The 12,702-nt window shown below is 34.6% G+C and overlaps 1 protein-coding gene across 1 annotated transcript in view; it reads left to right on the plus strand.

Moving 5' to 3' along the window:
- LOC108354632 (alkaline phosphatase 4-like) overlaps positions 1-12,013 on the plus strand; it is a 37,155-nt gene extending 25,142 nt beyond the window's left edge. Inside the window, exons 2-4 of the mRNA XM_017605811.1 lie at positions 10,192-10,427; positions 10,486-11,166; positions 11,223-12,013. Of these exons, the coding sequence (XP_017461300.1) occupies positions 10,192-10,427; positions 10,486-11,166; positions 11,223-11,879 (1,574 nt within the window). The 3' untranslated portion in view covers positions 11,880-12,013. The remainder of the gene's footprint in view (positions 1-10,191; positions 10,428-10,485; positions 11,167-11,222) is intronic.
- Positions 12,014-12,702: the final 689 nt, after the last annotated feature.

Consider the following 12,702-nt stretch of genomic DNA (forward strand, 5'->3'; position numbering starts at 1 on the left):
GTTATATCGGTCAAAAACAAGTTATACGTGTCCCGGCGTTTCGCTGGGTCACGTCTAGGAATCGAGATATATATATAACTATCATATAGTGGAAATTGTCACCTTTGGTGGTCTTTTTTTGACATAACTCGAGAACCACTAGTCCGATTTTGCTCAAACAAAAAAATTATGAAACTATGCTTTCAAGAGCGCAATATTCTTATTGCAAGAAAAGGTCGGTGAATACCGACCTGCATACATTGGTAAAGCGGTCAGAGAAAGCCTTCACGCATGAAGATTATTCAGTAGGGCCTTCTTCGATATCGAAAGGGCCTTCAACAATGTCACTCCAGAGGCAATAGTCAAGTATATTCATAATCTGGGGGTTAAAAGCGCCAAACATTGTTCCAAGTTACATCACAGTTAAGAGACATGTTTTCTTTTAGTCGTGTGAAAAATAATAGGAACACGGCATTTTGACCAGTTTTGACAATTTTTTTTGCTGACGGTTTCACGCATTTTCTGCCATACAAATTATGTTCGAATATTTTTTAGTATGTAAAAAAGTAATAACATCATCAGCAAAAAAATCATCCAAAGTGAACGCGAATTCTTAGCCACTTGAAACTTGCACTTTGTTGAGCTAGAAATTAATGGACTATAAAACTTCATACTTACAATTTTTCTAAAAATTCCTAACAAAAAGTTTGTTGCTGTTGTAAAATTTAGGTGAATTTTTCTAATTTTTCTACAAAGTTTGAAATCTATACTTATGTATGTATATGGCTTTTGTTAGACAATGAGCTGTATTTTTATAAAAAATTATAAAAATTAAATAAGCGAAAGAAAAAGTATCAAAACTTGTCAAAATGTTGTGTCCCTCTTATATTCAAAGGACTCTATGATTAAAAAAATTAAAATTTTGAGCATTTCATACAACCACATCATCATCAATCATTCAGCTTTACGGTTTGTATAAGGCATGATACAAAAAAAGAAGGTAGTTTCACTGTGAAATTTTTTTTACATAAACTGCGCCTATGAACTTTATACTTTTCGTAAATTGCTCAAGTAGCACTGCCACCTCAACATGTTATTGTTTTGGAAATTCTAATATTTTTAATGGTATTTTTTATGCATTAAAAAATAATAACACGCAAGGTAAATTTACTTAATTCATCGTATTAGTGTGTATTGATTTAAAATACCTTAAACTACCTTACCACAAAAAAAATTGGAATTACCTGCAGTATTACATGAAATATTATTATATCTGGCCCTTTAAGAAATTTAGATATTAGGATGTTGCTTTCATTTGGATCCTATTTAGTGGAAACATTAACAAAGGAATGGTTAAAAAGGAGCTTATCGTCAATGAAAGCACCATGGAAGCATAAACTTATTTGTGATAACGCAAGATGTAGTCATGAAGAGGGACGTAAAAAAAGGTCCTAATTCTTGGAGCTCCAAGTTATAGTTCATAGATAGATACACTACTCGCTCTACTGCTGCTGGTTGAGCGTTTCGCGTTGGGCACATCCGTCCCGAAGCTGAAAATTTTCTGCCGAAATAATGGTCAATATAATTGCTTAATCAAATAGATTCTCTATGTGCATTACACAAGGTATTGTACTTGTCCTCCGTTTTATATTTAATTTTAGAAATAAATCACTAAAAGCTCGCTATAAAATGATGCTCAAAAAATATATATTTTTTTAATTTTTTAAATAACACTGGATCACAAATTTTGATTTGATTTTTGTCCTCCAGATGCCACTATCTATTCTATGGATACGTTTTCGAGATATTTTCAATTTACCGTTATTCAGCTTAAAACGAAAGGTGGTTCCACTTATTCACTTATATCTCATGAACCAATTCAATAAGTTGGAAATGCAATCGCAAGTGAAAGCTAACAAAATATAAAGCTGAAAAAACATAAACATAATAGTCTCTGACAAATTAATTAATCATTCCAGTTTTTTTTTTCGATGAAAAAAATAATAGAATCAAACTTTAACAAGAGAAAAATTAAAAAACTAACAGGCTATGTGTCAAATTTTTGCAGTTGTGTTCTGCTACAAACAAGTCAAGAAGCAAATCGATGGATAAACAAGTAATTTTTAAGCAAAAAACAAAAACGACTTCANAGCAAAAAACAAAACCGACTTCAATCTTAATATATAAAAATCCCGTGACACTATGTTCGTTTACGCTAATCTCCGAACTCGCTTAACCGACTTCAATTAAATTTTGTGGGTGTGTATTGTTGGTTCCAACTTAAAAGATAGGATAGTTTTCAACCCGAGAAAATATTTTTTTGTCATCGAAATTTTTTCTATGCTTCTCGCAACGTTCTTAAAAATCCCGTGTCGCTATGTTCGTTTACGCTTACTACAAACTGTCCATATCCGAAGCGAGAGTTTTCCTATGTTATTCGCGGCTACGCTTCATATGTATGTTTATGTTGGGGAGAAATAGGTAGAATAGCAACAAAATAATGTAGTATGTATTTATACATATAAACATGCGCATATCAACAGAAACAAAAAAATTTACCGTTTGGACACCATTCCATGTTATCCATTCCCCTGGCTGATGTTTGAACCGTAACCAGAGATGTTTTCAAACGTAGTGATCAATAATAGCAATCTTTTGTAAATTTCGATATCAAATGAAACGTAAGAAACAATATGGCTCTTCACACCGAGCTCGGTATTCAGTAACTTGGTGTCCGGTAATTTTTTCTAATGAGTACATGGAAAAAAATTACCGAACACCGAGTTACCGAGTACCAAGCTTTGGTATGAATACCCATAATATCTACGATGCATGTAACCTGCCTATGTATCTGTGTGTAGCAGGACAATGTCTGCCCGGGCCTACTAGTTCTCATATAAAAATTTAGGAGTACCGTTAAACCAGATTAGAATGGGACCACCTCTGAGACACTACCCTTCCGATGCAAAAAGAATTTTCGAAATCGGTTGACGTGGTCCAAAGTTATGCGGTAGCATACATAAAAAAAATATATATTCCGACGAATTGATAACCTCTTCCTTTTTTTGAAGTCGGTTAATAAAGACGTAATGAGTGGTCAAATGAAGATGCCCGAAGATTTTTTTGTATGAGAAATGAGCAGGAAATAATGTTACTCATACGCCATGTACACCTAAGTAGCACGTTTTTATGCTCATATTTCATACAAACAATTTTCGCATTTTCGTTTGACCACTCAGTACTTCTTTATTTATCTATCAATTTTCTTCATTAGTAAAATAAAGGCAAACATTACACACAGAACCTGTTATTTTTTTAACTTTTCTTCTGTTAAAGTGTTTTTTTCATATTTTCATAAAAAAAAACAAGAAATCTGGAATGATTAATTAATTTGACATAAGCTATCAGACCTATCAAAAAGTTATGTACAGTATATGTAGAATTTTGTTAGCTTTCATTTGCCGTATTTCGTATTAAGATTGTTGAATTGGTTCGTAAGATATACGGGATTAAGTGTAACCACTTTTTGTTTTAAGCTGAATAACGGAAAATTGAAAATATCTCGAAAACTTATCCATAGAATAAAAAATTAAGTCGATTTTCGGAATCAGCGAGCAATTCTTTATAGGAATTGGATAGTGGCATACATTGAACATTTTTGCTGTAAACCAGTGTAATTTTTGAAATATTTTTTTTTGCTTTAAGTAAAAAACTAATTTTTAATTTCTTCAAAGAATATGGTAGCTTCGATTTGAAAGAAAATGTCAAAAGCACAGTTTACATCAAATGGGAAGCAATGGCGAATAAGAAGAAGTGAGACTACCTTTAAATATTTGTATTATGGTATAAGGAAGATATTGGCACGATATCCACTTTTATCTTCGTTTTTTATTTGGATATCATCCATAGTTTAGATATAAATATTTTAGTTAATTCCATTACGTGAAGAAGTAACTGTAGGTAAATGCAAAAGTCTTTAACATATCCTGGGAAATTCTTTTGAGGGCTCTCCAATTGGACGATATTACTTTGCATTCAGCTTGAACGAAAAAAGTCGCACACTTTTCTGTAATCCAGTTCTTTTATTTAAAAGTTATTTATACAATTGGAGAGACATTTTTATAGAAAAAACTAGAGATCTACCTTAGTTTTTCGACATAACTTTGGTAAATATTTCTCGATCCGTACGTAATAATTACTAAATTGAAGGCGAGACTTACTTTTACTGATTTATGATGAAAATCGTTCAGATTATAAAGAATATATTTAAAAACACGGAAAATGTTCAATACAAATAAATTGCTGTTAACTTCCTATAACTAGTTAGTGTTTCTAGAAGTTGTGCTTGTTCAGTGTTTCCATACTCATTTCCATAAACAAAATTTTTCACGGTGATGGAAAATAGTGGTTTTTCTATTTTAGAGCTACCGAAATTGTTCCTAAATTTGCAAACTATAGTTAATATTAAAAAAAGATTAGAATATTTGGAACAAGCGCCCTAAATAAATGTACCCAAGCAATATTAATGCTGTTCCTTTATATCTTTTGAATATAGGCCAGTGCAATTATCAAGAGAACAATTAAAATTTTATTGAAAAAAAAGGCGTGAGTACTAGGTACTCATGATATTTGATGTGTAAACATATGCGTACGGCAAAGCTTAAAAGTACGTTTATATATAAATATGAACTCGATAAAAGCTCGTTAGTTGTTAAAATGGTTGTGCTTGTTATTTTCACAACTCGAGGAAAAGTTAAGCTTTTTCTCTGTGCCACCGTGGTCACTTTTTTCTGCTACACATATTATGATATTTAAATATATTTTAGCTTAATATTTTATTAAAAATAACTTTACAAACCTCTTTTCCTTGCTAGCGTCAATTTTTGTTTACTTTGACATTTGACATTCCTCGTCTTCTTAGCAAGTATAATCGATGAAACTTTGTTGGACACCAAAAATTTATCGGTTTAATCTAAGATTATTTTATAATTATAATTTTGTATGGCTAATCTCTTTTTCTAATTACAAATTAGGGAGTTAAGAGCGAAAATGAGGATAATCTTTTTATATGTAAACATATTATTAAGGGATTCAGTTACATATTTACATACACATGTAGGTTAGGTTAGAAATTAAATATTAACTTCACTTAATTTTATACATTTTGCTGGGTTTTTTTTTTTATTTTAATTATTTTCAATTTTAATTTTTTTTTAAACATAAAATTATCTGTATGATTGATAAAATATTACACTTGTATATACGTGTGACTCAAGGGCGTTAAAATATCTTGAAAACACCGCATCAATTACTGTTTTTGAGCTTGTAGTTTGAGCATTTCTATTTGTATATATTCCTAACTTTAGTTATTCTTTTAGAAATTTAATCTGTTGTTCTGCTTCATCAGTCGCTAGGTTTACGTTAAAGTCATGAATCTAATAAATATTATAAATGTGAAAGTCTGTATGGTTGGATGTTTGGGAAATCAGCACGCGGAAACGACTGCACGGATTTGCATGAAATTTTGTACGCAGATAGCTTATGGGCCAGATTGGTTAATAAGCTTTTTTTTTAAGAGTTGCCACCTGTTAAAAAAGTTTCATTTATTTAATATGCGGGAACGACTGAATGGATTTGCATGAAAATTTGCACACAGATAGCTTATGACCTACATTGGAAAATAGGCTACTTTTCTTAAGAGTTGCCACCTGTTAAAAAAGTTTTATTAAATTAATACGCGGAAATGAGTGAACTGATTCGCATGTAAGTTTTCACACAGATAGCTTATGAGCTAGGTTGAAAAATAGGCTACTTTTTTAAGAGTTAATAATAATAACACTGTGAGACAAATGGTAGGGGTCAGTGATCGGGAAGGGTTCAAACTACCGGGGAAAGTTATATCGGTAAAAAAGAAGTTATACGTGTCCCGGCGTTTCGCTGGGTCACGTCTAGGAATCGAGATATATATATATAACTATCATATAGTGGAAATTGTCACCTTTGGTGGTCTTTTTTTGACATAACTCGAGAACCACTAGTCCGATTTTGCTCAAGCAAATTTAAAAAAATTAAAAATTACAATTCCTTTAATCTGTTTATATAACGTTTTTCTATATAATCAACAGTTTTAAAAAAATGTAATATTTTAGGCAAAAAATATTTTTTTTCTTCATACATTTATTTTTACCGGCCAAATGTTGATTATATAGAAAAACGTTATATGAACAGATTAAAGGAATTGTAATTTTTAATTTTTTTGTTTGAGCAAAATCGGACTAGTGGTTCTCGAGTCATGTCAAAAAAAGACCACCAAAGGTGACAATTTCCCCAATATGATAGTTATATATATATCTCGATTCCTAGACGTGACCCAGCGAAACGCCGGGACACGTATAACTTGTTTTTGACCGATATAACATTTCCCGTTGGTTTCATCCCATCCCGATTTTGACTGTCGCATAGTGTAATAATAGATTGGCGCTTACACACATGTTAGGGTTTGGCCGAGCTTCTCCTCCGACTTGTGGCGTGCGCCTTGATGTTGTCACACAAAGCGGAGGGACCTACAGTTTTACGACGACTCCGAAGGGCGATTGTATTTTTATGAGAAGCTGTTTTTTCATGGCAGAAATACACTCGGAGGTTTGCCATTGGCTGCCGAGGGACGAACGCTGATAAGAAAAATCTTTTTCGATATTTTTTGCGGTGTTGCTTTGACCAGGGCTTGAACCCAAGTGCTGATGAGTGAAAGCGCGCACTGCTTACCACTACACCCCAGCGGCCGACGAGAGTTACCACCTGCTAAAAAAGTTTAATTAAATTAATACGCGGAAAAGTCTGAACGGATTTGCATCAAATTTTGCAAGCAGATAGCATATGACCTACTGTTAAAAAAGTTTTAATTAAATTAATACGCGGAAACGACTGAACAGATTTACATGACATTTCGCACAGAGATAGCTTATGACCTATGTTGGAAAATAGGCTACTATTTGAAGAGTTATCACGTATTAGGAAACTTTAATTAAGTTAATACGTGGAAATGCCTGAACTGATTTACATGAAATTATGCACACAGATAGCTTATGACATAGACTGGAAAATAGGCTACTTTTTTAAGAATTGCCACCTGTTTGAAAATGAAATTTCGATTAAAGATGGTTTATGACCTGGACTGAAAAATGGGCTACTTCCTTAACCGGGTTTCCGATCAGAACGAAATTTAGTACACTTACTACGGATTTCGGAAGGATGGTCTTAGACTGAAAGTAAGTCCGATAACTCAAGGCCCCTCCCATACAAATTGGAATTTTCATATTACATACATATCTCTGGAAGTATTTGTGGGAGAGAACTGAAACTTGGTATAGTGATATGTATGTGAAATCAATGTTGCCATTAATCGGTTGAAGTTTTAATCAGTTAATTAATTCGATTAAATTCAATCTGATTACAGTTAATCATGATTAATTTTAATCCGACTAAACAGTTAATCGTAACCGCGATTAAAAAATTAATTTTTAATCATTAACTCTTAATTTGATCAAGTAGGTTTGGTGATTAATTAAGTTATGCTGGAATTTCCCTGTGCACACAAAGCAAGTTAATCCGGTATGGCTAAGTCGGGTTTCCTCATCAATCTGAGCAATTTGGTGTGCATTTTCATTAAAATATATACCAACAAACGTTTTACAAACTAGGTTTGTAAAAGTTCCCAGTTTATGTATTACTAATAACAATAATTATACTTTTTTTTATTTTGTGCTTTTTATAAGCGTAAAACACAAAATAATTACTATAACTGGTGTTTGGTTTCAAACTCGGACAAACTAGACAAATTAATCAGATTTTATTTTTAATTGGATTAACGATTAATGTTTTAAATTAATTAAACGTAATCGCAGCCAGCGATTAACGATTAAAAAAATGTTATCATTAATCGTACAGTTGATTACGACTAATTAATTTTAATCGTCAAACGCGATTAACATTTTAATCGTTAATTTTTAATCGTTAATCAGATTAACAGTTTGCCAACACTGTGTGAAATCATGTTCATATTCACGGAGAAAAATGGACGTTTTTGGAAAAGAGGCGTAGCACCTCCCATACTGACTGAAAGTTTCATATTGCATATCTCTTCAAATGTTTGGGGTAAAGCACTCAAGCTTGGTATGGAAATACATATGTATGTATGTATGTGAAACTAATACCATACTCATGGAGAAAAATGAGAGTTATTGGAAAAGGTGGTGTGGCAACTCCCATGCAAATTGATTTTTCTATGCTGCATATCTCTGGAGGTGTTTATTGCAGAGGACTGGAACTTGGCACCGAGATGTGTATACAAAATTAATTCCATACTCATAGAGAAGAATTTGTGTTATTCGAAAAGGGGACATGGTACTGCCGTACAAATTTACTGTTTTATACTCGTGTCTAGAGGTGTTCAGAGTACTGGGACTTGGTACTGGGGTATGTAAAATCAATTCTAAATTCATGGAAGAAGATTAGGGTTATAAGAAAAAGGGGCGTGGCACTTCCAGTACAAATTTACTTTTTCTTGCCACATATCCCTGGAAGTGTTTGTGGAAGACAGAATAAATTTCATTAAATGGAAAAGGGAGAGCCGGGTTCGACCTTATAATCTAAAGCTCTCTTGAGGCATTTGCTACAGTAATGAGAAGTGGTATTTTATCAAGGCCAGGTTACTAAATTTGAGTTGGAAATATTAGAACTCGCCGTGGAACCTCCAAGAAGGTTTCACGTTCACGCGTCGTATACCAGGAAACCTTTTAAGGTAAACTTAGAGGGAGGAGAGAGGAGATTTTATAATTTCATAGTTTTAAACGGCCTAAATACCTTGACTCGCTTAGAAAATAACGAGCTATAACGAAATGGGCACAGAAATAAAATCTAACATCATTAAATTATTTTTCCTATTTGTATAAAAGTGCGGGGTGAAACCCGCGGGTATAAGCTAGTACATATATATTTTGTTTGCAAAATGGGAAGCTAAATTCATTTCTTCGGCTTTTTATATTACTCTCGTCTTCTCTTTGGGCAATCTTATATTAGCTCTGATCAAGTACTCAATGAACTTACAGGTGTTTACACGACCTTGCATGAAGTTACGGGAAAAATGATCGCGTACTCCAAAATTCTGTAATGAGAGCGATTTTTGGAGAGTTGTGTAGAAAATGAAGTTGCAAGATTTTACTCGATGCTTTTTTTGTTCCCGTACATTTTCCTGTTACTCACTTTTTACTCTCGCTTAATATAGTAGTTTTGCCGTTTGACGTTTTAACAGGATTTTACACGAAAAGTATTGGATCAGAGCTATTATATAATACATATGTATATATACATATGTCCTTATATGTTCATCAGCTTTCAACGGACCCAGTTAAAATGTTTTCAGAATTGTTAAAATTTTCGCCTTCTTTTTTTATTAATAGACCACTAAACCTATGCCCAAATCCATGCTACGAATATCGAAACCACTTGCAACAAATGAGTTCATGCATATGTATGTACATACAAACTTGGCTATGTATTAATATAGGTACATAGTCGGAAGTAATAATCATTTGAACCGCATTTCCTCTTACTCTGCATATGCCTAAATGTATGCAACCATTTGCAATAGCAAGTAAACACAGGGTGCTTCTACTGAAATTAAAAATTTTCTGCTGCATTACACATGCTAAGCCCTTCGAAATTTTCTCCTGGGCTATGCGTTACAGCTTCGCAAATTTTACCCTACCGAAACCAAAGATGTATACACATCAAAAAGAAAAGTTTGAGATTAACGATAAGTTAAAGGGCTGCGAGAAATGATATTTGACTTTTGCGTTAACGGATTCATTATCTAATAATATGTACCAAACCCTATTGCTGAATCCAGAATTTTTAACAAGAATCGGTCTTATTCGACTAGTGTGCTGTGTGTTACTTGGCGGTTGATTCGCGGGCTCCTACATTAAAAATAAAAGACCAATATTTTGCAGGCTTGTTGTTGACTTCATGATACAATATATTTTCACTTTACCAAGGAACTTGAGAAAAATTAGACTTTCGACACGCCCTAATACATATGTCACAAAACGGCTCATAAGATCTCAAATTGTTCGGGGCCTTTAAGTAGGACTACAAAATCATATTCACATAGTTTGCTTACAGATCATTTATATTTTTCATTTTCTATTATAGATAAAGCATTTTGGCATGAAATCGCTATGAAACAACTTAGGAAGAACCTAAAGGTAGCCAAAAAGTCGCAAGAGAAAACTCATAAGGCCAAGAATATAATAATCTTCGTCGGTGATGGCATGGGATTATCAACCATAACAGCTGGACGCATTTTTAAGGGACAGTACCTGAAGCATGGTTCTGGTGAAGAAGAATTGTTGGCATTTGACGAATTTCCCTACACTGGATTGTCCAAGGTGAGATAAGAAATACGATTTTCACTAGGTACTAGTTTGTAATAAGTCATGCTTATAGACCTATAATGTGGATAAACAAGTGCCTGATTCTGCTGGAACGGCAACTGCATTGTTTTGTGGTAGCAAAACTGACTATGGCGTCATTGGCTTGGATACGACACGTTCTAAAACGAATAGCAATCAAGGACGTTTGAAGTCTATAATGGACTGGGCACAAGCAGAGGGCAAACGCACTGGCGTCGTAACCACGACTCGCATCACCCATGCCACACCGTCTGCCACCTATGCACACATCTACAATCGCGACTGGGAGTGCGACACCCTTGTACCAGCAGAATCAGTAGGAAAGTATGCAGACGTCGCCCGCCAATTAGTTGAAAATGCGCCTGGAAATAAATTAAATGTAATTATGGGAGGTGGATTGTCGCCGATGGGTGTACCGCGCGCCAACGAGCCGAACACGGTTCGCTTCGAAGGTGATAACGAGATAGTTTGCATTCGCGGAGATGGTCGCAACCTGGTGCAGGAATGGCTAAAACATCACAATAACGAATCGAGTGTGTTTGTACAATCACTGGAGGAGCTAAATGAGGTCAACTTTCAAGAAACGGATTACTTGATGGGTCTTTTCCGCAACAACCACATAACTTATGCAGTTGGACGTCAAGACGGTGAACCCTCTTTAAAAGAGATGACACAGGCAGCTATAAAAGTGCTCCAGCGTGGTGACAAATCTAAGGTGAAAACATACAGATATCACGTTACCATTTACCGCAACTTAAATTTCATTTTCAGGGTTTCGTGCTCATGGTGGAAGGTGGTCGTATCGATCAGGCACATCACCAGAACTACGCTCGCGCTGCCATGCGAGAGGTACTCGAATTTGATATGGCAGTTCAAGGAGCGCTAGATCTCACCGACGACGATGAGACTCTTATTCTTGTAACAGCCGACCACTCCCACGCGGTTACGCTTAATGGTTACCCAACACGAGGATCTGATATTCTCGGCTTCGCCAACAAGACCACTGATCGCATAGTGTACGAGACTATTTCGTACGCTAATGGTCCAGGATATTACGATCATTTAGCGAATGGTAGTGTTGGAGCGGCTGGGACTGTTTGGTTACCTCTTGAGTCATTCACAGCGCAACAACGTATGTCACCGACATATCGTCACAGAGCCACATTGCCGTTAAAGGATGAGACTCATGGTGGTGAGGATGTTATAGTATTCGCAAATGGGCCGAGTGCGAATCTGATTCGTGGCGTTTTCGAGCAGCACTACGTGGCATATGTTATGAGCTACGCAGGTTGTATGGGCCCAGCTAAATATGCTGACGATAGCTGCAGGGTGGACTTCAGAGAGACTTCAAGTGGGTCCAGCCAATTAAAACAGCATAGTTTTGTGTTTTTAGGGGCAATGTTACTGTTCAATTTATTTCATTCTTAGAACAAATTCCAAAACAATGTTTTGTAAATATTAATTAGGACAAATTTGACTTTTGTTAAAATAACGATATCAAAATCGTCCTAACTATGGTTGTAAATGTTATGTTTTTAATAAATCGTTAAATCGTAATTGACTATGTTAAGAAAATTAAATTTTTATCATTTACAGAGACCATATAAATATTGCATTAAATTAAAATTTAATTTTGCTATGGCAATGTTAGAGGTTCGTACTGCCAAGTTTAGGTTTCGAACCCTGGTCCGAGCGACATAAAAAAAAAGATTTTTTTCTAAAAGCGGTCGTTCTTAGGCAGACAATGGCAGCCCTCCGAGTATATTTTTCCCATAAAAAAAAAGCTTTTCATTAAAACCATTTGCTATTCGAAGCCGACGTAAAACTGTCCCATTTGTGTGACAACATCAAGGTGCAATCCCCAAATCGGAGGAGAAGCTCGGCCAAGCACTATCAAAAGTGTAAGCGCCAAATATTTATTTATTTGTCTGTACTGTTTCAACTGCGTATTGTGAAAATTTTATGATTCAAAAAATATGGCGGGTTGGATAGTCTCTTAAAAAAATGTTAAGAAAAATTATTTTCGTTCGGTTCGGTTAAATTCAAGTAAAATAAAATTAACAACCATTTTGCTAATGTTATTATATGGTACACATACTTAGGGCCAGTTCAATATCTGGTTATCACTACTTCTCAGTTAAACATCGTTTTTGACCATGGTGTAATGAACTGAAGGTGGCGCATTCCCGAAACCGCTACTTTGGTTTTGCCGACTTTGACATTTATGGCAATACGTAAACAAACTTTTTGC

Source organism: Rhagoletis zephyria, unplaced genomic scaffold (assembly GCF_001687245.7).
Source record: "Rhagoletis zephyria isolate East Lansing unplaced genomic scaffold, Rhagoletis_zephyria_1.1 Rzeph_scaffold_00156, whole genome shotgun sequence".
In the NCBI taxonomy this organism is placed as follows: Eukaryota; Metazoa; Arthropoda; class Insecta; order Diptera; family Tephritidae; genus Rhagoletis; species Rhagoletis zephyria.